At 35.9% G+C, this 24363-nt stretch overlaps 1 protein-coding gene across 1 annotated transcript; it reads left to right on the top strand.

Annotated features, from left to right (window-relative positions):
- Positions 1–9323: 9323 nt before the first annotated feature.
- Positions 9324–17592, top strand: LOC100372657 (complement C1q tumor necrosis factor-related protein 4-like). Its single transcript, XM_006813189.3, has 2 exons — positions 9324–9749; positions 17072–17592. The coding sequence occupies exons 1-2, from the start codon at positions 9401–9403 to the stop codon at positions 17482–17484; spliced, it is 762 nt and encodes a 253-aa protein (XP_006813252.1). The 5' UTR covers positions 9324–9400; the 3' UTR covers positions 17485–17592.
- Positions 17593–24363: the final 6771 nt, after the last annotated feature.

The raw sequence follows: 24363 nt of genomic DNA, 5'->3' as shown, positions 1-24363 counted from the left end.
TGATTCTACTTATTACAATAATCCTAGCTTCAACTCCACAATGTTCTTACATTGGTATATTCAAGACTATCAATTGTGCAGTCATATCCCAGGGAGCCCAGGAACTATAATCAACTCTACACAGTCCCTATGAGCCTCCAAATGTGCCGTGCTTTAATTATTCATAAATGGAGTCAATTTGTGTAGTTTTCTTGATTTATTCTGCAGATTTATTTTGGCGAAATTTGAAAGAGCAACTAACATTCTTCAACCTGGTATTTTTTATAGATTTTATTTTTCATTCTGTTTGTCCGTTTTTTCCAGTTTAAAAAATATGAGCTCGCTGGAGCCTTCATCATTTGTCTATTTCTCACACAAGATACCAGCCGATACCCCCCCCCCCCATAGAGACTGCATACAGTTGATCATAGTTCCTGGGCTCCCTGTGGTCATGTATAACAAGTCTATTTTTATATGGCTTCCACATACATGAACAAAACCAAACCAACCTTGTTTGGAAGCAGCCCCTGCTGACACGTACATGCATATAGGTTTAGCTAAACATTCCATAACTGGTTTCCATGTTCTCCTCGTTAGAGAGACTGTTTTGCATCTTGCCCGAGGGTACAACACCATGGAAAGAAATAACTGCCTTCTCCATAACATAGTTACTTTAAAATTATCATTTAAGCTCCGCTGTCTTTAAAGATAACAGAGCTGACCTGTTCATATGGATAGTTGTTCGTCAACAATTTTATTTTTGACTTCTTGAAAACTAACAGCTCAATTGCTTTGGTACTTAGTATGTACATACTTTGGGTGGACTTTTGTGAGGATATCTTCAATTCTCTATTCTTGGTAAAAAATGATATTTTCGACTTGTTGAAAACTACCAACTCAAATGCATTGGTACGTAGATAGGTACGTCCATCAGCAACAGAACTTTCTTGTCTGCCGGGTAGGTTGTAGAAAATATACATTTGGATAACCAGAGATGATTCAACATATAGAGGATACCTTATAACATTGCCTGTTGGGCAAGATTAATGTGAGGCTTTGAGTAATGAAAATTGTGTTTTAAAGCATCTTAGTTTTTAGCCAACAACTGTGACCTGCAACATGTCTGCGATAATAATCGGTCTTGTAAATTATTCTCAAAAACATTGCAGATCTTTCAGGGTGACAAATTAAATGAATTCAATGAGCTACTGTAAAACGCATTTAAATAACTATATACTATTTTTGTGAATATTTAGAGGCCTAACAATCTCATTGTGAGAATGTAATTTATCTTGAATTAGCAAAATTACGGATAAGCTAAAATAATATGCTAGCTAAAAAGACACGTGTTTGCAGTAGAATAGACACCATCCACGGTACTTGCTGGCGTTTTAGAACCAGTTGGGCGTTATTTCGTACGCCCTCGCCGTTGGACTTCAATCGCCAACAAGTAACGCCGGGAGAGGGCAGTCTGATATTGTGTAGGGCTCTAAATAAATTGTTAAAGTTACGGTACATGGAGTATTTTCTTGTTAGCATAAATACATATTAAGTAAAGGCAGCGTATTAGCAAGGCGTTATACACTGTACATACTGACATTACTGTTCGGAAATGTTCCTATTCTAAGTTCCTATTCGCTATAAATCGAGCTATAAACGTGCCTTTTGGGTTAATGAATTATTTACTTGACAGACCCTGTAATCACAAAAAATCCAATTCATATCACATGGCACCACGGTTACTAACGGTTTTAGTAAACGTGATGGCACGTTATATTGGAAAGGATTTTTTGTGTCTGTGTGAAATAAACGCCATCATGGATCGTAACATGTCGGCCTAAAATGTCTCCAGAACTTGGATGAACGTCGTCGTTAAAAGGCATCCAAAGAAATAAATTAGGTGTAAAATGTCAATAATTAAAAGCATATTTTCAAGGTTGTTTATTGGTTGGCCCGTTCATGTGATACTGACAATTGATACACTTCGATATTGTGTCGCTAGTGGCGTAATTTATGGCAAACCTGGGAGCCAAGTCCTGCATATCAACCGACATAAGTTGGTGTCATTTATCAGGGATCAAATCTTTCATTTTGAATAAATCTCTCAATACGGCAGTCTGGTGACACTACCACATGATTAATCGGAGCTTTCGGTAGCTCAAACTGAGTGCCGTAAATACCTTTTCAATTGTTATTATCTACTTATCCAAGAGATATTTTGGTGGTATTTGTGTCCCAGCGCGTCTTGCACGTGTCCAGCGTAGCAGCAATCGCTAAAATCGTCTTAAAAATATCCAGTGCACAACACTGCACGCATGACAGGTAAATGTTTGATCTGTAACACAGCCAATTTGGCTCAATTGTTCGTGTGTACGAGATTGATCACTGTGTGCGTTATAAACGAACCTGGGACGAGCCTACAAGTGATGACGTTATCAGACAGAACATTGTTCTAAGAAACCCGCGAATTATATATTCGCCAAAATTGTTTTTGCTCGACCGGACCCATATACTATACCTATACTAGTAATTAGATATACCATAATCGTTACATTGTTACGTTAGAAATATCACTGATACAGTATCATATTTATATCATATTTATATCATATTTATATCATATTAGCCGATATTCGATGTCGAGTACTCAATACGCCACATCACTACTGATTACACTCTGTTCGATCCAATGCCAAAGATGACCAAAGTAGTCGTTTTCCACTGCATGGATAGCCACTCGACATGATGTAATTTGCCATGGAAGATACATTGCGGAGATTTGTAGAACTTAAGTATAGTCTGATTAGTCGACACTGATGTTTACGTCATCGTACTCATGCACTAGTTTGTTGGGGGTAATAGAAACGAACAATTACGTACGATGATGTAGTGAGTGATAATTCGTTGAGAAAATACATTTTAAAAACTAGATCGATTATTGAATAATTATCACAGACAAATTTTAGTTATTGAACATCATTCCAAACTTCGATTAATTCAGCGGAAACTAAAATAACCACCGGCAAGTTTCCGAAAACTGACACTTTGAGTGTACACATTTGTACTAGTATACACAGAGTGTATAACAGTATATTGGACAGTAATATGTACACCATTCATGTAGATGTCTGTTGGTCAATGTTTTAAACATCAGACATTAGGTATTGATCTGAATTGCAGTTGTGAAAGTTTTAGCTTCGTCCTGATTCTTGAACGAGGATATCATCTGCTGGGAAGACATTCAGCTGTCTGGTGTAGATATGTAGTATACACGATAACGAGAAACGTAACCGTTGAATTATAAAGTTTATGGAATAATGTGTCCATAATACGGAAAACTTTTCACAGAGAACAAAAACTGACCACACCATTGAATCCCTGTATAGTAATCCATGTCACGAACGATGCGGACGCCATCTGTTGTATTTTGACGTCCTGTATTCAACTTGAACGCCAATACCATCTATCGAACACCTGTTGCAGTTCCTACCTGTCACTGCACACAGTATGGTTTCGTCCATTTTATTCAAATAGAACTATCAATTTCTCCAGAAAGAAATTAAAATCATATCATAGAGGTCCCCAGCCCAAGAGTTCACCTTGCTATCGAGTGCCGAAGTCGGGAAGGTATGTTGATTTCTTACAATATGAATATGCAATGCTGCCGCTGAAAATGGAATGCACAGTGTGTTCTGCAAAGCAGACAGTGTCACTGTTAGCTCAGAAACGAATATCGTTGGCTGTATAGTCAGTTAATGTGTGGATGCAACTATATCAACGTATTACAACTACAGATATACGAGTAACGAAACAGTGAGAACAGTCCACTCAAACTATTCATTGAGAGCAATTTAAGAATGGGGAACAACTTAGAATATAGAATATAAATCTATTTAAATTCGAGTTATTTTGCTAGGGGAATACTTTTATATGACATCTTATTCGTTTTGTTTTCGTTTGGTTTCCACCACTGGGTGAACGCCCATTTATTTATTTATTGTACAGTTGTCACTCTGTACATGACGTAACTTGTGGCGGTAAGAGACAGCTGCGATCTCTGGGGTGATAGGTCAATAATTAAGGAAACGACCATTATTTGTTCGGGGAGGGTAAGTTACGACCAGAAAAATACGAATAAAGATGTACATTGTACACGGAATGCATGATCTAGAGACAAACATCTTTAAGAAAAAGAAAAAGTGTTAGATCAAATATTAATCCTCAAGGAAATTGTAACTTTATCTAGCCTCGGTAGAATAAATGGTTCTCCCTTTTGCACGAAAGTCACACCATTACCATATGACGCCAATACAATTCATCGTTAATAATAACACCAAATAAAATCATTTGCCTTAGTGAATATGATTTAGTAAATAATTATGATAATACACAGTACATAGTAACGCTACATTGCAATGAATACAACGTAATTCAATAAGTTAATATTTAAACAGAATTGCAACAATTTATGATTTTGTGCTAACCAACTCAATTTTATGTAGATACGCCGTTCCGTGGTCTACGTGTCGATTATATCGTCTTATGTCAGTGTGGTATTTGTGTAATTGTCATGCGAACAACAAATAAACCGACAATGCTATATATGTTCACCGCAATTAGTAATGTTTAAAATAACTAAAGATTGTTTAATATTCGTATAATGTGTTACGTTTCACAGATATCTTATTATAAAGCGTTACGTCCGTTCGTGTTACACGCGTAGATTGATTAGTGAATAGTTCGATACCAGAACCATTTTATGATTACTGGCATTGCGAAACAAATGTGTACGTGGCAAATCGGTTAGGCTGTTACTTCATTCAATCAGTTAGCCATCCCTGGATTGGTGAGATCAGTTTCTTCCTCGAACTGAAGTTATCCCTTCGACGTGACACTGTTTTTATTGGTACCTGTAAAAATAAAAAAACATGTCTAATTTGTTTTTTAAATACATACATTTATTTCAAGTGTATTTTTTCTTTGTAAACATACCCGCTTCTTTACTAAATGTATGCTGAATTGTGGGAACTGTGTCAGGTCAAATAATCATAATGGCCAGTGTGTGTGTTGCCCACCTTTAGTTTATCTGAGGTGAACATACCAGCAATGATAAAAATGATACCATACGTTAATAAGAGTCTATAATTATGTTTTACATTGTGACGTTCAGTAGTGTTGTCCAATACACAGCCTGGGCAAACTCGGAAACTATATTGGTTGTCATGTCAACGTCGAGATGATAAATTATACAAAAGTCTGAAATAATACATTGTCTGTACCATATTTTGTACCACCTAAACTTATACTTATCCAGGAAAACTTTAAAACAACTAATTTTATGCATATTTGCGGACTGCATTTATCAACATTTCTATCTCTGGTGTGCAGCATTATCTCATAGTGTCATATGTGATATGTGCCGTCTTTATCATTTCTTTATAAATCCAAGTGTTCCAACTGAGCTTAGCCAATGTTAACTGACCTTTACCATTGCTGACTAGGCGAACCCAATTTTATCTTGTTCTAAACACCGTTAACTATGCTTTTCTCGCTCAGTGAACTGAATTTGACGATGATAACGGCGATACTGGTTATAACATTTGTCGGTTTGGTGCATGGGATGGCGCACGGACAGCGTGATGCAGTTGACATTATAGCATCACTAACTCGTCGAATAGAACGACTTGAAGCTCAGTATGCAGTAATTAGTAATGACAATATCAAATTACGATCGTTATTAGACTCTCAACCTTCTCTGAAAAGGAGGGATGTATCACACAGTGTGATATCCGGTGAACGAAATGATGTGGATGACACAAGCAGCGATGCAGGGAAAAACGGCAATAGCGATATCAGGAGGCGAATGAACGCAATGGAAAACAAGGTAGACAGGTGCTCACGAACAAATGCAGACATTGAGAAAACAATGGAAGAATTAAACAACAGAATTACCAACGAATTGTCACTCCGGGCGAATGAAGCAAGGGACACAGTTATGAAGGCAAACGAATTAATTGACGAGTATATTAACTTAACAAATCAGACAGGTGCGTAAACTGGTTTTATATATTGCATAAATTCCATATTTCTAGTTATTTAGGGCCTGTGACCTAATTAATATATGCAGACAGATAATTTCCCAAACTTGTACTTACACGTCTTGCAAATATTTTATGTGTACTGGTTGTTGCCTCGTAGTAACTGTGAATGAGACTTGAAAAAACAAACAGCAATTTTGACAGAAATATACCAGCAAATTTATGTTAAGGTTTCGGATATCAGCTCGAAGTCAGGAATGTCACCCTATTTAATTTCTGAAAACCATCACAGTGTGAGGTTTTATGTGTCTGTCACGTGACTTAAATCATCAACCGTCTGCTATACATCCACCAATACATTTAAATTATTTTGATAACTTTATTTAAATATCGTAGATGGCGCTGTTTAATATTTTGTTGAAGGATAACATATAGTTCATCAAAACAATAATAATTATTAGATGATACCTTTGCATTATATTATTGCTAGTTCGATGAGTTGACGTTCTTTCTTCAGATTATTCTGATTAAAATGATATCTTTTTTTAAATTTTGAATTTTTATCATTGCTTTATATTATGTATTTAATTCTTATTTTTAAAAATATATTTAAATACAGATTTAAATAAACATTGAAATAACAATTAAAAATGTCTAAACTAGGATCATATTTGAATCAGATATTGTTCTAGATGGTTTGCCCTTGCTTTTCATTTACAAACGGCCATAGGGTAATGAATTATCGGATTTTAGAGTCCTTACCAACATCTGTTCTGTGACAACTTGTGACACGACAACTTACGCCCACTTAGATGACCTAATATTTGTTGTATGTAGGCTATATGTTACTATTGGGCCATAACGAGACTATTAATATTTTGTATGTAGGCTATATGTTACTATTGGGCCATAACGTGACTATTAATATTTTGTATGTAGGCTATATGTTACTATTGGGCCATAACGTGACTATTAATATTTTGTATGTAGGCTATATGTTACTATTGGGCCATAACGTGACTATTAATATTTTGTATGTAGGCTATATGTTACTATTGGGCCATAACGTGACTATTAATATTTTGTATGTAGGCTATATGTTACTATTGGGCCATAACGTGACTATTAATATTTTGTATGTAGGCTATATGTTACTATTGGGTTTTCTAGATTGGCAACCAAATATTTCTCAAACGATAGTATAGTAAGTCACGTGTCTGGAAGTTGAATTACAATCTTGCCTCACTGTACAGTGATGATACATCTCGATTGTCAGTATAATTATGAATAGGTTTACTAAGGAAATTGTTGCGAGCACAAGCGCCCTCTCAATATTCCGAGAAGCAACTTGCGGAACCTGATGCCATCTTCTAGTAACGGCCGTACGTACGCACAGTGCATAACAACTTGAACAATAACAGTTAAATTTCTATAATTTTAATTTAGTTTTCAAAAATTTACTTGACTATTTTAATAGTTTTCCATTCGAATTCATGACAGATATTCCAGCTGATGTTAATTTTGTAATATATACCGCCATAAATAATTCGCTAATCTGAAAATGTAGATGATTAACATTGCGACAAATATTTAACTGTCAGTAATAAAGGCGAGTCAATCCGCTAGATGGGTTGGTAGACCAATTCGCTCTCTAGGTGGTTCGGGTGAGCAAATTTGCTGACTAGGTGGGTAGCTGGGTGGGTGTTCGGGTGGGTCGATTCGATTGATGGTTTGGTTGATGTGGATTGATTCTCTTGATGAACTTGCGTTCTATTAAACTCGGGGTAGCTCATGTGTCGTCAACATCGTCAGCATCCATGATCGAAAAAGTTAGGTGTTGTTCGTCGTCGGCCCAAATCGTTTACTACATTCTTACCTGTGTTCTCCTATCGTACCCGTTTCGTAAAGAATGTAGCTGCTGTTATGTCATAAAACCGAAGAATTGTGGTGGTCACCAGGAGACATCAATGTCTAAGAGATGTTAATTCTCAAATAATTGATTGAGGGAGCTGTTCTGTTCGGCTTTGACTAACTATATACAAACGCAATCTTAAATTGAAGTACTTAAATGCATCAACATTTTTTGTGTGTTTAAAAGTAGTTATTTTTACCCTTCGTTCATATCTTATACTTTCTTTAATTGAGGACATGGTCTTTCGGCTCTTTCGTTTTAAATTAATCATTGTTTCTTTGGATTTTCCATTTCTAATCTTCCGATTGACTGAGCCTGGAATACCAGGAAGATCATTAATAGAAATATTGAATAGTGTTGGGGGCTTAGACTACACCTTTGCTTCCTTCACCCCGGAGTTTGATAAAAATGGTGTTGTAAACAGCCATTAAATTTATCGACGTCGCTGTACATGTTTTTAATGGTTTTATGAGTTTTATCGTTCACACCATACTCCAGTAATTTTGAAATAAAGCATTATGCCAAACACTGTCAAACGCTTTTCTCAAATCAACGAATCATGGGTACAGTTGTTTGCCTTATTTGGTTTCTGATTAGAAGTACCTGAATTGTCAGAACTTCCATTGTTCTGGTGTAAGTATTTATAATGTAATAAAGACTTATTGATTAATGTACACCACATATATCACATACATGAACAAGAGGGTCGGCAAGGGTTATTTTCGTAAGCTGTAATCAATTGTTTTTTATTTTCGTAATAATGTAATTTAAATACATTCGTAGACACGGACAAGGTGTAAAATGTAATCTAGCTTATTTTTTGTAAGCGTATAAGGCATTTCCACATTAAATGTCGCAGTTTGTACGCAATTTCCATTTCCAAGTATATTATAAAAATGTAATTAGGAATTTGCTTTATCTGTAAAGTGTTAAAATCTATTTTTTACTGTAAATGAAACTTTCATTTTATACACTTTGAACGTAAATTGCCTTTTTTATTTTCTGTAACCTGTACCAGCTGTCACACCCTTGCCCCGAACAAATTACAAGTGGATTTTTTATTATGTATTTTTTTTTCACTCCGTGTCCGCCCTTTAACTGCAGTCGTTTGAACCCCTGTTTCAACAAAAGTGTTATAAAACAATGATGGAATTATGGGCCAAGTTATAACATTATTGTGATTAACGTGATTACAAACACATACAGGGAAATTTGCAAGCGAAAACAGGTTTTCCTAACATGAAGCCAAAGAGATGTTTATACTCAGACTCCTTGTTTCAAGACGCATATTCTACCAGTTACGAAGATGCTATCGCCCGGGGTACCGACAAGAACTGTTACAATGGCAATAGGAACTGTTACACTTGACAACTGGGCGAGATCGAGGCAGTATCCCGGATGTTGCAGCCATTGCATTCAGTTATTATTCACCTGTTCGCTTTTTTTTTTTACAATTTTTTTGCTGTTGAAAATGTCGAATCAAGCCGATTTTACATTCACCGAATGGTGCGAAAGCTGTAAGCTGTCAAAAGACACAATCCAAAAATTAACAACTGAGTCCATTACATCGACCGAAATCCTATCAACCTTAGCGGAGCAAGACGTTTTGGCACTCGGTCTGCCGATCGGCCAGCGTAGCGTGCTGAGAAAACTCGTCCAGGGGGTGAAGGCCTTTGGAGATGAAAAGCCTGACATCAGGAAACACAGCGACCAACAGAAAAACGAACAACTCAACGAATCACTTGCAATCGACTCTCAGGGCATAGTGAATCTACAAACACAAAGCCAAGGCGCAACAAGAAACGACAGCATCACAGAAGGTGAGCTTAGATTTGAGCTTGCTAAATAAGGATCTAGATCGGCACACTAAATACTCAAACATAAAAAATTGCTTGCATACAGGGGAATATTTATTTTTGATATAAAGTCACAATGAATACTACCGATGAAATCAGTGATCTGCCCTTTTGACCTTTAACCCAACAAAATGACATTGCAATTACAGAATACAAAACATTGCAAATAGAAGACAAATAAATATCAGTTGCACCTAGCTACAATATCTTCCTCACGGTAATGTAATTATGTGTGTAATCATGGGCAAGCATATAAATCTCAGTCACCGTAATTATAGGTCAAGAGAAATTTAAATAGACAAGGGATGAAGGCACCAGCGATCTCAGTTTTTAAAACGAAAGAAAAGTCATAGAATAAGAATAATCAGTATTCAGGTCAGCTCGGAAGCAGTCAGAGTTTTATGGAGATGAATTGACACCAAAATCACACAACATGACTGATCACAGATCTTTGCAATATAAAGATATTTTATTCCAATATTAAGTTCCTACCATCATATTTTGTATACACAACTTATTTAAAAGTCAGTTTGTCATGAATATGGTGGCAAAACTGTTGTGTAAAACATCACATCACATCACATCAGCGCACATGTAATCGACTGAGCTTATCTGAAAGTATCTGGTAGAAAACCCCACTTGGACCTTTCAAATATGTATGAACAGTGGCGGATCCAGCAAAATGTATTGGGGGGTCCAAGCTTCGCTTAAGATATACGGAGCATAAATTGCAGAGAAGCTATGCGTAATCCAGATGATATGAATCGTCATGAGTTTGGGAGGGGCCATATCCCCCCTGGCCCCCCCTCTGGATCCGCCACTGTGTATGAAACAATTACAGGAACAGTAAAGCACTCCATCATCTTCTCATGCAAGTATTTTATTTCCAGTGACAGGCCTTGTATACTGCTGCCTCTTTTCTCGTATGATTATACAAAATTCTGGTCAAAATTTTTTTTTAGTTCTAAAAATTAGAAGTCATTCCTATTTTGTTGAGTAAATAAGCGGAAGAGATAACGTTTTGAAAGAAAAAATAGACAATGACCATAAGGCTTGAAACAAAATAATATATAAATAAATATATAAATCTGGACTAAAATTCGTCCTATTTCCTCCCTACTACCTTCCATGCCCTTACAAAGCAAGGGTGAGGATATTGTGGTTAAGCAAAGAAAGTACTGTAAACTTGGCAGCTGCAATGATGCATACTGTAAAATACTTTATTTTTGCTTGGAATTAATTTTCGCTATTTTCACTGAAGAAATGATTTAGTGAAAATAAAATTCAGCGAATATACCTTTTTTCCTATATTTTACATTCAACTCACCAAAAATCAGTGAAAATAAATTCCACGCAAAATACCCCAAAAGTCTTTTCAGCGAAAATTATAATTCCAATGAAAATAAATTATTTCACAGTAGTTGAAAATGCTTGATACATTACGAGTGTTTGAAATTAACCTGAATGAGCTCCAAGTAAGGAAGACTACTAAAACACAGCCGGTTCTGATTTTTACATCAAAATGCCACTAGTATCACAAGTTCAAGTACAACTTCTAAAATCAGATCACATTTGATGCATTTTCCTGAAATACATAGCAATGGTGTTAATACATTGTAGACCAAAGCTAAGCAGATAAACTTTTTTCTGAAGGTGTTCATAGCTATTCAGTAACTGTTCAGTAACATATTGAATTTTCATCGAGGAAAATGCTAAATACAATAAATCTAGCAATGTTCAGTTTCTGTTTTTCAACCATGACTTGTTTTTAGATTTATAGAGTTTCACCTGACACATTTAAAGCACAGATTTTTGCTCAATTGAATTTTTAATTTCTATGCCATTGCAATCAAATACCTGGAAACGTACAATCATACATGTTACTGTTGTGGTGCATTCATTATAGTACATGCAGACTACATAGATGATTGACCGCAAGTTTTAGACTTATTTTAATCAATAATTTTCCAAAATGTTTTTGCAGAAATATATTCAGAAGTGGGTAATTTAATTTTGAATACCGATATATTGATTTGGTTACTTATATGCAATATTTCGTATAAAGCTCTCTCTGAAAGTCCCAGATGTGTTGATATTGTTAGTGTCACTTCATTGCTCAGGTTGGATAAGTTGTGGGTAAAATTTTAAATAATATACATTTTTTCTTGAAACAGATTAAAACACTCATAAACTTGACAACATTCACGTGTGCATTTTACTTGTAAGAATAGTGATAATAGAATTAAATCACTCATGGCGATTGATGATTCAAAATCTGTATAGTGTTCATTTTGATATAATGTGTCTACCTTTGCAGTTTTTAATCTCTGCATGTGTAATTATATCACTTCTGTGGGCAACAGATTGCTGTGGTTCGATCTGCTGCTCTCTTGATATTGCCAACTGGCTTTTAGAGAACTACACAACATACCGGTAGTCAAATCAGTATGAGAAAGATAAATGGACCCCATGGTATAGGGTACATGACTATGTAAATACAAAATAAATGTCAGTGAATACAATATTTGTGAAAACAATTCTGAAACCCCATGGACAACCTTTAATATTGCAATATCAACCAGCTGTGAACTTTAAATCATATTTATAAAATGTATGAAGTTATAGGGATGGATATACACCCATTAAAATAATTGTTGCACAGTAGCAACATTTCCATCCATAGTCAATTTGGGAAGTACATTAAAAACAGTTTGTATAGTAGACAGTAACACATTCAACCAACCTGAAATTCCTTAAATACTGTTCACAGATACAATATTATTTGGTGTGTTCTTGTATTTTGAATTATAAAGTTATAGAAAATTGTTTTCTATTGTGTAACCTATTTCTCGCCTGCTTTTATTAGCCCCCACCAGGACAAAGTCCAGGAGGGAGCTTGTAGTTTCGCCTCCGTCAGTCTGTCAAGAGTGATTTCTCGGAGATCGCTGGACCCTTTTTTCTTTTTTTAGTTCCGCTATCGACTTTTTCGAGTGGAGCTTATCATATGAGTGATTGTCTGTCGTCGTCCGTCTACCGTCGTCCGTCGTCCGTGTCAATGTTTTACTTTTTCGACTTCTTCTTGAAAACTACAAGCCTGAATGCTTTGATACTTGGTGTATATGTTCCTTGGGTAGACCTCTCTCAGATTTGTTCATTTTGTAATGATATCTTTAGTTCTCTAATTATGGTGAATATTTTTGTAATTTTTGGTAAAAAGTGATATTTTCGACTTCTTGTTAAAAACCGCAAGTCCAATTGCTTTGATATTACATATATAGGTACTACATGTGGACCACTCTCAAATTTGTTCATTTTGTAATGATATCTTTAATTCTATAATTTTGGTGAATATTTTTGTCATTTTTGGTAAAAAGTGATATTTTTGACTTCTTGTTAGAAACCGCAAGTCCAATTGCTTTGATATTACATATATAGGTACTACATGTGGACCTCTCACAGATTTGTTCATTTTGTAATGATATCTTTAATTCTCTAATTTTGGTGAATATTTTTGTCATTTTTGGTAAAAAGTGATATTTTCTTCTTGTTAAAAACCACAATCATTTATGGTGAAAAATGATATTTTTGAATTCTTGTTGAAAACAGCAAGTCCCATTGCATTGATACTATGCATATTGTTCATTTTCTAATGATATCTTCTGTTCTTTAATTGAAATGTGCATTGCTAACAGCGGAGCTATCTCAGCCGAGAGGCTGCTTGTTTTAAACTTGGTACAAAGACATAGTGGTCAACCATACATGTACACGTCAATTTATTTTCCTGATTCAATCAAATATGGCCAACTGGCGGCCATTTTGAATGCCAAAATTCAGTGAAATTCTGTCCTTGTGTGTCCATCGTCATTTCTCGGAGATGGCTTGACTGATTTTGTTGAGACTTGTTACAAAGACAAAGGGACCACCTATACAGATGCACCATGTTTTACTTTTTTGAAATGATCATATATGGCCGACTGGCAGCCATTTTGATTGTTAATCATGGCTTTTGTCTGTCCATTGATATTTCTCAGAGATGCCTTGACTGATTTCAATGATACTAGCTACAAAGTGACACAGTGAGGAGGTATACATATTCACATGGATTTATTTCTTGATTTGATCAAATAAGGCTGCCTGGCGGCCAGTTTGAATGTCAAAATCCTGTAAAATCCAGTTTTTTGGGTGTGTCCATCATCATTTCTCAGAGATGCCTGGAACGATTTTGCTGAAACTTTGTACAAAGACAGAATGACCACTGATACAGATGCACATTTTTTCAAGGAATCAATTAATGAGCTCATTTGCATATTTAATTATTAATTTGAATTCTTGTTAGTGTCTTGCGAACTAATAGTCCAAATCAGACCAAACTTGTTTAAGACTTGATTTGTCAATATAAGATATATGCTATGCAATATTGAGTTTCAATTTAATCAATGATTTCATTTGCATATTTACTTAGAATTTCTGTTGATATCTTGTGGTGTGTCAATTGTCATATTTCAATAATCCAGTATACAGCTGTTGAATGAAAATAGACTAAAAAATTTTTTCACACATCACAAATACAGTTTAAAATTACTGAAAATAATGATTTTTGCTATAGTCATTTTTGTTATTCATTTTTTACCCTTTTTAAAATCAAAAAAAGTTGAAAGCGTTTTTTTTTTTAACTGTGGCCATTTTTAATCCTTTAAAGACAAGCCTGTGTTGTTTTTTAGGATAATCTACCCTTGACTTTTAATGTAACTGCAAACAGCATTGTTTTGTAGTGTTAATTGTAGAACAAGAAATGTTCATGATCCAGGATTTGTGATAAAGGGCGAGAACATTGCACTCGCTTATTTTGAATTCAAGGCAAAAACGCTGTGATAGCTTGCTTTGGTGGACTATAATTAAAACACGCTCCAAATACAAAACCTTGCAGAACACGTCATCACATACATTAAAAACTGTTACTACCCAATACGGTAGTTGTATTGCCAATTGTGATATACAACTGCATGAAGGGATTTTTTTTTAGAAAAAAAAAATGATAAAAATAATGGGTACTGCGTCGGTCAGGGAAGCAATTAGTGTGTCTGTCTGTTCCACTGATATCTCAAGACCCATATGTTCGTTTTTAATGAAATTAATGCATAGATGCTCTGGGCTAATGTGCAGATTTGATTAGATTTTATTTTTAATCCATGAATATTAATTACCTAATAACAAAAAAGTCCTCACATTGTTGACTAATACTAACAACAGATTTGGACACAAAATATTGTCATTGTTATATACTTTCACAGGTAATCACTTGATTGTAAACATTGTGGTACTATAAGCATGTGATGTATACAATGGTGCTCAAGGCAAAACCTGTTGGTGGCGTGCAACAAAGTGTGCATTTGATATTTTCACACACTTTCACACACTTAGCAATACATGTATGAGTTCATGCATGTTGTGTGTCAAGCTGTATAGAGGGGGCTGTGGTAGAACTTTATGAAATTAACATGTAGTCCATATGTCAATGCCATAGTATTTCACCAGGATGTTTTGACTGATATGCACTTTTAATTAATAATGAATGGTACATTTTATGCTGTAACCAAAATGTATGCTTTTCTGTTTTTGAACAAATAAAAAAACAATATAAGAATGTGCATGCCCTGTATATGCCTTTTTAGGTAAATGCTTATCATTTTCTCACTGGCCCAGCTCAGCCCTAGTATTTGTGGCAGTGTTAAAAATACATGACACATGTCAATATAATGCTCAAATAATGGTTCCTCATTAAGACATGGGTGGTAGGTGGTAATGTATGTTCAAATGATGGTTCCTCATTAAGACATGGGTGGTGGGTGGTAATGGATGCTCAAATGATGGTTTCTCATTAAGACGTGGGTGGTAGGTGGTATTGTATGCTCAAATGATGGTTTATCATTAAGACATGGGTGGTAGGTGGTAATGTATGCTCAAATGATTGTTTCTCATTAAGACATGGGTGGTAGGTGGTAATGTATGCTCAAATGATGGTTTCTCGTTAAGACATGGGTGGTATGTGGTAATGTATGTTCAAATGATGGTTTCTCATTAAGACATGGGTGGTAGGTGGTAATGTATGTTCAAATGATTGTTTCTCATTAAGACATGGGTGGTAGGTGGTAGTGTATGTTCAAATGATGGTTTCTCATTAAGACATGGGTGGTAGGTGGTAATGTATGCTCAAATGATGGTTTCTCATTAAGACATGGGCGGTAGGTGGTAATGTATGCTCAAATGATGGTTTCTCATTAAGACATGGGTGGTAGGTGGTAATGTATGTTCAAATGATGGTTTCTCATTAAGACATGGGTGGTAGGTGGTAATGTATGTTCAAATGATGGTTTCTCATTAAGACATGGGTGGTAGGTGGTAATGTATGTTCAAATGATGGTTTCTCATTAAGACATGGGTGGTAGGTGGTAATGTATGTTCAAATGATGGTTTCTCATTAAGACATGGGTGGTAGGTGGTAATGTATGCTCAAATGATGGTTTCTCATTAAGATGCGTGTGGTATGTGGTAATGTATGTTCAAATGATGGTTTCTCATTAAGACATGGGTGGTAGGTGGTAATGTATATTCAAATGATGGTTTCTCATTAAGACATGGGTGGTAGGTGGTAATGTATGTTCAAATGATGGTTTCTCATTAAGACATGGGTGGTAGGTGGTAATGTATGCTCAAATGATGGCTTCTCATTAAGATGCGTGTGGTATGTGGTAATGTATGTTCAAATGATGGTTTCTCATTAAGACATGGGTGGTAGGTGGTAATGTATGTTCAAATGATGGTTTCTCATTAAGACATGGGTGGTAGGTGGTAATGTATGTTCAAATGATGGTTTCTCATTAAGACATGGGTGGTAGGTGATAATGAATGCTCAAATGATGGTTTCATGACATGGGTGGTACTTTGGGGATTCAAACAAAGGTTTCCTACCAAGACATGTGCATGGATATATTGGAACATACATTACATCATGTAGAACATATGTTTAGAGATACTTATAAGACTTGGGTAATTCCAGACTTTAGTTTAAATTCTCAAAATCCTGTCAAGATTTGACCATATTATATTTATTTAACTGGTTCATGAATGTGAGAGATGATAGATGTACATGTGTAGATTTGCATATGCAACTCAATTTTTTTGTTTTGACTGATGATGATTGTAAATAATGTAACCATCAGTTACACCTCACAATACAACAAATTAAAATATGATTAATAAGTTCCATAATATATATTGTATTGTAGGTTCTAAGAAGTGTGCCTTTTCTGGGGTGAGGACGTCAGTACTGCTTGGCTCAGCAGAATCCCAAATTATAACGTATGATGAATTGTATGCCAACAAGGGGAAAGATTTTGACATTGATACAGGCATATTTACCTGTCAGGTACCTGGCATTTATTATTTCTCTTTCACGATGAGATCGTATGATAACTATCATATTGGTGTTACTTTGGTGAAAAATAGTAGCCCACAGGTTTCCATGATAACCGATGCCAGTGACAGGAAAGTGATGCAGTCTCAAAGTGTCATGCTGGATTTGTTGATTGGTGACAGAGTGTGGTTACAGCTTGGCCCTCACAAATATTTTGCCGTTTATAGTGACGATAAGAAATATATTACATTTAATGGATTTGTTCTTTACCCAAACTACATCTAACAATACAATAACATGTGTTTACAAGGGTAGAACAAGTAGCATCAGTGTGATGTGTAATGTCTACAGCAATATCAAACTCAATTTTAAATGACTAGCCTGTACACTTGTTGAGCAAATAATGTCTCAGTTAAAGTTGTAGGTTATATAAGGTTATTTGATTATTTGTGTTTTCTTTTGCTTTATTGTACATTTTTTTTACAAATTTTAACATGTGATATAAAAGTAATTTTGCTTATGGCTGCAAATTCACTGTATAAAGAATTAGCACATTTATAATCGTCAGAATATCCAAATGTACATTTGCCAGTAAATACAGAAAACATTTACTTATGTGGTTTTGTGCCGTATAGTTTCGGTTTGTGGAATGTCGTTGATGTAACATACAATTAACATACAATAAAAATACAATTACAAACACTAAGAATACTGAGTGAGTGTATCTTTTATGCTACGTGATTGGAATCGTCTGCTGATACAGACCATCATCAACTACTGTTGGCACCAAGTTTTGGAACTCTGTGATTGGTACTGTGAACTCATTGGTACCAATACCATATATATTAGAGCCGCTGTCAAGAATGAAATTTGTATTAGGTACTTGAGCAATGAAAGTGGAATTGAAAGCTGGCTGCCTAAAATACAAATCTTCAGCTAGAATAAGTCAAGAAACTACAATTTACGGATATTAAGTGTGCTGCCATGGCAACCACCCAAAAAGACCAAAGGCTATGATGGTAGCTGTTCTTGCTGGTAGTTGTTATATCAACATGGTGTAACATTAGAACCATATGTTGTGTTTAAAGGTGTGATTGGTATTGAGTGCAAAATGTGCCATCATGATACAACAATAGAACCAGATGTTGTGTTTGAATCTGTGTGGTTGGTATTGAGTTCGAAATGTGCCATCATGATAAGATATTAGAACGAGATGTTGTATATGAACCTGTGTGGTTGGTATGGAGTGCAAAATCTGCCATCATGATAAGACATTAGAACCAGATGTTGTGTATGAACCTGTGTGGTTGGTATTGAGTTCGAAATGTGCCATCATGATAAGATATTAGAACGAGATGTTGTATATGAACCTGTGTGGTTGGTATGGAGTGCAAAATGTGTCATCATGATAAAACAATAGAACCAAATGTTGTGTATGAACCTGTGTGATTGGTATTGAGTGCAAAATCTGCCATCGTGATAAAACATTAGAACCAAATGTTGTGTATGAACCTGTGTGATTGATATTGAGAGCAAAATCTGCCATCATAAGACATTTGAACCAAATGTGTTTGAAGCTGTGTGATTGGTATTGAGTTCGAAATGTGCCATCATGATAAGACATGAGAACAAGATGTTGTATATAAAACTGTGTGGTTGGTATGGAGTGCAAAATGTGCCATTATGATAAGACATTAGAACAAGATGTTGTGTATGAACCTGTGTGATTGGTATTGAGTTCGAAATGTGCCATCATAAGACATTAGAACCAAATGTTGTGTATGAAGCTGTGTGATTGGTATTGAGTACAAAATCTGCCATCATGGTAAAACATTAAAACCAAATGTTGTATATGAACCTGTGTGATTGGTATTGAGAGCAAAATCTGCCATCATAAGACATTAGAACCAAATGTGTTTGAAGCTGTGTGATTGGTATTGAGTTCGAAATGTGCCATCATGATAAGACATGAGAACAAGATGTTGTATATAAAACTGTGTGGTTGGTATGGAGTGCAAAATGTGCCATTATGATACAACATTTGAACCAAATGTTGTGTATGAACCTGTGTGATTGGTATTGAGTACAAAATGTGCCATCATGATAAAACCTTGGAACCAAATGTTGTTTTTGAAGCTGTGTGATTGGTATTGAGTACAAAATGTGCCATCATGATAAGACATTAGAACCAAATGTTGTGTATGAACCTGTGTGATTGGTATTGAGTTCGAAATGTGCCATCATGATAAAACCTTGGAACCAAATATTGTTTTTGAAGCTGTGTGATTGGTATTGAGTACAAAATGTGCCATCATGATAAGACATTAGAACCAAATGTTGTGTTTGAACCTGTGTGATTGGTATTGAGTGCAAAATCTGCCATCATGGTAAAACCTTGGAACCAGATGTTGTTTTTGAACCTGTGTGATTGGTATTGAGTGCAAAATCTGCCATCATGGTAAAACCTTGGAACCAAATGTTGTTTTTGAACCTGTGTGATTGGTATTGAGTGCAAAATCTGCCATAGTGATAAAACATTAGAACCAAATGTTGTGTATGAACCTGTGTGATTGGTATTGAGTGCAAAATCTGCTATCGTGATAAAACATTAGAACCAAATGTTGTGTATGAACCTGTGTGATTCATATTGAGTGCAAAATCTGCCATTGTGATAAAACATTAAAACCAAATGTTGTGTATGAACCTGTGTGATTGGTATTGAGAGCAAAATCTGCCATCATGGTAAAACATTAGAACCAAATGTTGTGTTTGAAGCTGTGTGATTGGTATTGAGTTCGAAATGTGCCATCATGATAAGACATGAGAACAAGATGTTGTATATAAAACTGTGTGGTTGGTATGGAGTGCAAAATGTGACATCATGATAAGACATTAGAACAAGATGTTGTGTATGAACCTGTGTGATTGGTATTGAGTTCGAAATGTGCCATCATAAGACATTAGAACCAAATGTTGTGTATGAAGCTGTGTGATTGGTATTGAGTACAAAATCTGCCATCATGGTAAAACCTTGGAACCAAATGTTGTGTTTGAAGCTGTATGATTGGTATTGTGTGAGCATTGTGAATGCATTGGTGTCATCATAATATAATATTAGAACCAACCTTTTGATGTTCAGCGTAAGGTAGTATTTGAACTTGGGTCTACTGATCATGAGCCTGATGCGACAACCACTATGCTACAAGCGACCAGTTCTCTGACACTGTTGTTACTAGGATATAACATTAGAACTGTATGTTCATGAAGCTGTGTGGTGTGCATATTTGCGCCATCGTGATATAGGATATTAGGACTAAATGAGATGATATTATGTGATTGATATTATGTACACATTGTGTATGAACTCGTGTGATTGGTACTGTGTTAACAATGGTACTATAATGACATAACATTAGAACCATATGTCGTGCATAAAGCTGTGAGATTGGTATTGTGTTCCTATAGGTCACCATGATATAGCATCAGAACGAAATGATGCTACGTGACTGGTATTGTGTACACAACATGGCATCATAATATAATTTTAGAAAAAAATGTCGTGCATGATGTGTGATTGTTATTGTGTGCACATTGTACCACCATGATAAAACATTAGAACCAAATGTTATGAATGAAGGTGTGAAAGTTGTACAGTTTTTACCATCACGATAGAACATTGTAACCAAATGTCGGACATGAAGTTATGTGATTGGTATTGTGTGCACACTGTGTCATTACAATATTGAAGCAAAATTTCATGTATATAAATGAGTATCGTGTAAATGTATTGTGTGTAAAATATGCCATTTTGTATAACATTAGAACAAAATGTATGAAGGTGTGTGTACACATTGACCATAATGATATAACTTTAAAACCAAATATAGTGCATGAAGCTATGTGATTGATATTGTTAACGCATTGTGCCATTAGGATATAACATTTGAAATAAAGATCGTTTATCAAAACGTGTTATGGATATTGTATACTCGTGATATGAGAACCAAATATCGTGCATGAAGCTGCGTGATAGGTATTGTGTACATATATGTATGACAGATATTGTGCCATCTTGATATACCGAGAACGAGATGTCGTTGGTGATGCTGTATGATTTGATGTGTGTAATCTTTGGTTCTATCACCTCGTAACTTTGTACCTTAATGTAATGTATGACCCGGTTTGGTTGATCCTGTATTGGATATCGCCTGACAACATTTCGTGTACGAATGTGGATGATTGGTATTGTTTAAATGTTGGTTTTAGGATCTTATATTATTAGAGTCAAATGTCGTATATGTGAAGCTGTTTAATTAATAGTGTGTTGATCGACATTTGCATATTTCCTTATAATGTTAGATCCGACGTCTTGCATGAAACTATATGATTACCATTGTGTGCGCATTGGCGTGTATATTCGTATAATATTAGATTAAATGTTGTGTATGGAACCGTAAGATTTGCATTGTTCCCATTGTCGTATATTACATCCAACGTCGTGGATGAAGTTGTGTTATGGGTTTTCTGCACAAAAGCTGTTTTGCAAAGACAACCCTGTGTGAGATAGTAGATTTTTGCATATGGACGCCGCCTTGTTTTGTGAAGTAAGTGGTATCCATGATACTATTAACATGGTGGTATATACGTATGTCAGCTTTCATTCAACACTAGCATTGTAGCGATTGTGAACAAATTCTATTCCCTATTCTGTGCATATACAAGTTGTAATAAAAGGTAAACATGTATCAGTCGTAAGTTACATATACTTCAACTGCCCTTTTACATTGGCCTCTTGAAAAAAGGTATTAACCTACCCTCTGTACAAGTGGTATAACCCCGTCTTTGTTTAGAGGAGGTAAAAGACCAGGTGTGGACTGCATCAAATAACCGGCGAGGGGGATAGTAGGTTGAACTGTGTGAAGTTCAACGCTTGAGCTCGGAGGTCGGACTATTGTGAGCCAGACAGGCGTGGACTATGACAGAACAAAGGTGTTGTAAACACACGCAGTGGAAACAGTTGATAACGTCATTAATAATATGCCCCACTGAATGCTGAGCCCAAACAATGATTTGTAAAACTAGGCTGATTATATTACAATCTCATTGCATAAACAGCATGGCCTAACAACATGCCGAGTATGGGTTTATGGCACACACTCGATATTCAGGTTAAACGTGCTTGTATTATGCATCTCCTAATTATTGAAACAAAGAGTATTGTGGGGGAAATCATAGTACATATTTATTTGAAACTTGAGTATATTGTCTTGTGTTTACCTTATTCACCACAATAAGCCCAGGCACGCTTTGCCTACAGTGTTAGTGAACTTTGATGGCGAAATAAGATAAAATTGCCCCAGTCGCAATTTTCTAGGTCGTTAAACGTCAAAATCAAATGTGTTTTTGAAATGTGGTTTATCATAATGCTGAATATAAGAGATGTTGATGTAAGTAAACGATGTTTTGATGCATTTTATTGTAATCTACCATTAGATTCTCGAGTTAGGTCGAGCTGTCTATAATGGAAATATCTTGTTTAAATTATTTGGTGGTGTAAAAATTATAAAAAAAAATGGTTGACTGAAGTTCATAGTTTCTTCAATTCAGATTTGATCAAAGTGCTTCCGAAAGGAAATGAAATATTTCGAACCATTGCCCCTATTGTTTGCAATATTCCCTTGTGATGTAACATGTGGAATGGAGAGTTTCTCCCCTGGGCAATTTCACGGCACAGCTCCATTTTATGAGTTGTCAGACTAGCACACAACAGGTGGCGTGTTAATGCTACCTCACTTATGTTTGTGGTGATGCCGTCATTTTTCTTAAATCTACAAACCTTCAATTATTCCCTTCCTGAGTACATCAACTTAATCGAAGAGAGCGTTTTCCGTTTCATCTCTTCATCAAACTGCCTAGTAATTCCCTATTGGCGAATGATGACCTTGGCATGTCCGTATCCGTGCTTCATATATACATAGATGGGCATTGTGAATACAAATTTCCTTGTCGAAAATTCATGCCTTCTCAGTATTTCCCGTTAACACGTGGCAATGACAAATAAGCCAAAAGAGTAGTGCCCACAAAGGAGAAACAAAATAGAACACAACTTGTCTTTGTATTAAGCGTGAAGTTGACCGCAGAGTCCAGGGGCTTGTTGAAAGCGGTGAGTTCCAGGACCCTTGATTGTGCAGCATCCATGCCAGCGTGGTTAAACACATTGTTGTTGTCGCTCCTCTGCTTCATAGATTTCCTTAAAACTGCACACATAATGCCTTGGTGAGAAGAGCCTATATAGTTACATATGTACACACAATTACAGACCATATACGATAGTATTTTGAAGTTTATCCCCAAAACAAGTAAGACAAATCTGTCGTGAAAAAAAATTACAATAGCACATTTAATTTATCCAGGCATGTAGCGAAGACGTATATTGTACTTCTCGTCACCTATAGACTGTTTTCATGTTCGGGTGGTTTCCAAGATATGCAGTGGGCTACATGAACAAAGTACTGCCAATATATACAAACCTTCCAAATATCAGCGTTTGTGCATTCTCTTGGAGGATTTGTCAGCTTCGTCGATTGCTCATTGGAGCTCTTCAAAGTGAAAACACATTTCTTGATTTTTCAAGTTGTGCTAATCCACATTTAGTTTCCGGGGTCCCAAATTTGATTGGTGTCTACCGATTTGTGTCCCGTTTTCAAATGCAGTAACGCGGTCAGCGTTGAAGGACAGGTATCGTACACAACCAGCTACATAGGCCCCTTAAGGTACAGACGTGTGCAAAGAAAGAGCACAGTACAAAAGGCAGTGACGCTCATTCAGTATTCGGCTATCCAGACTTGCAATCATCGTGAAAAGTTCTCCAAACTTCTCGCTGGGATTCCTCGACGAAATTAAACGGCTTAGGAGAGCTCCTTTGTGTGTGACTCAGGACTGTGGTTTTGGAAAACTGTGGCATGCGCGCAACAGTACTATAATTTGAATTGGCCTTTTAAATACATGGCCCCGAGACCACCGGGCATGAAAGCAAATAAAAACCTCAAAAGAACGAAGACGATGCGCTCTGAATTTTAATGAAATATTCTTTGATAGTAAGATTGCCTAGGATTGTCTATACGCGGTACTGACCAGGGACAGTGGACTAGTAATACAGAGGCC

Source organism: Saccoglossus kowalevskii, chromosome 1 (assembly GCF_978046115.1).
Source record: "Saccoglossus kowalevskii chromosome 1, keSacKowa6.1, whole genome shotgun sequence".
Lineage (NCBI taxonomy): Eukaryota > Metazoa > Hemichordata > Enteropneusta > Harrimaniidae > Saccoglossus > Saccoglossus kowalevskii.
This window is presented reverse-complemented; position numbering and strand designations above follow the sequence as displayed.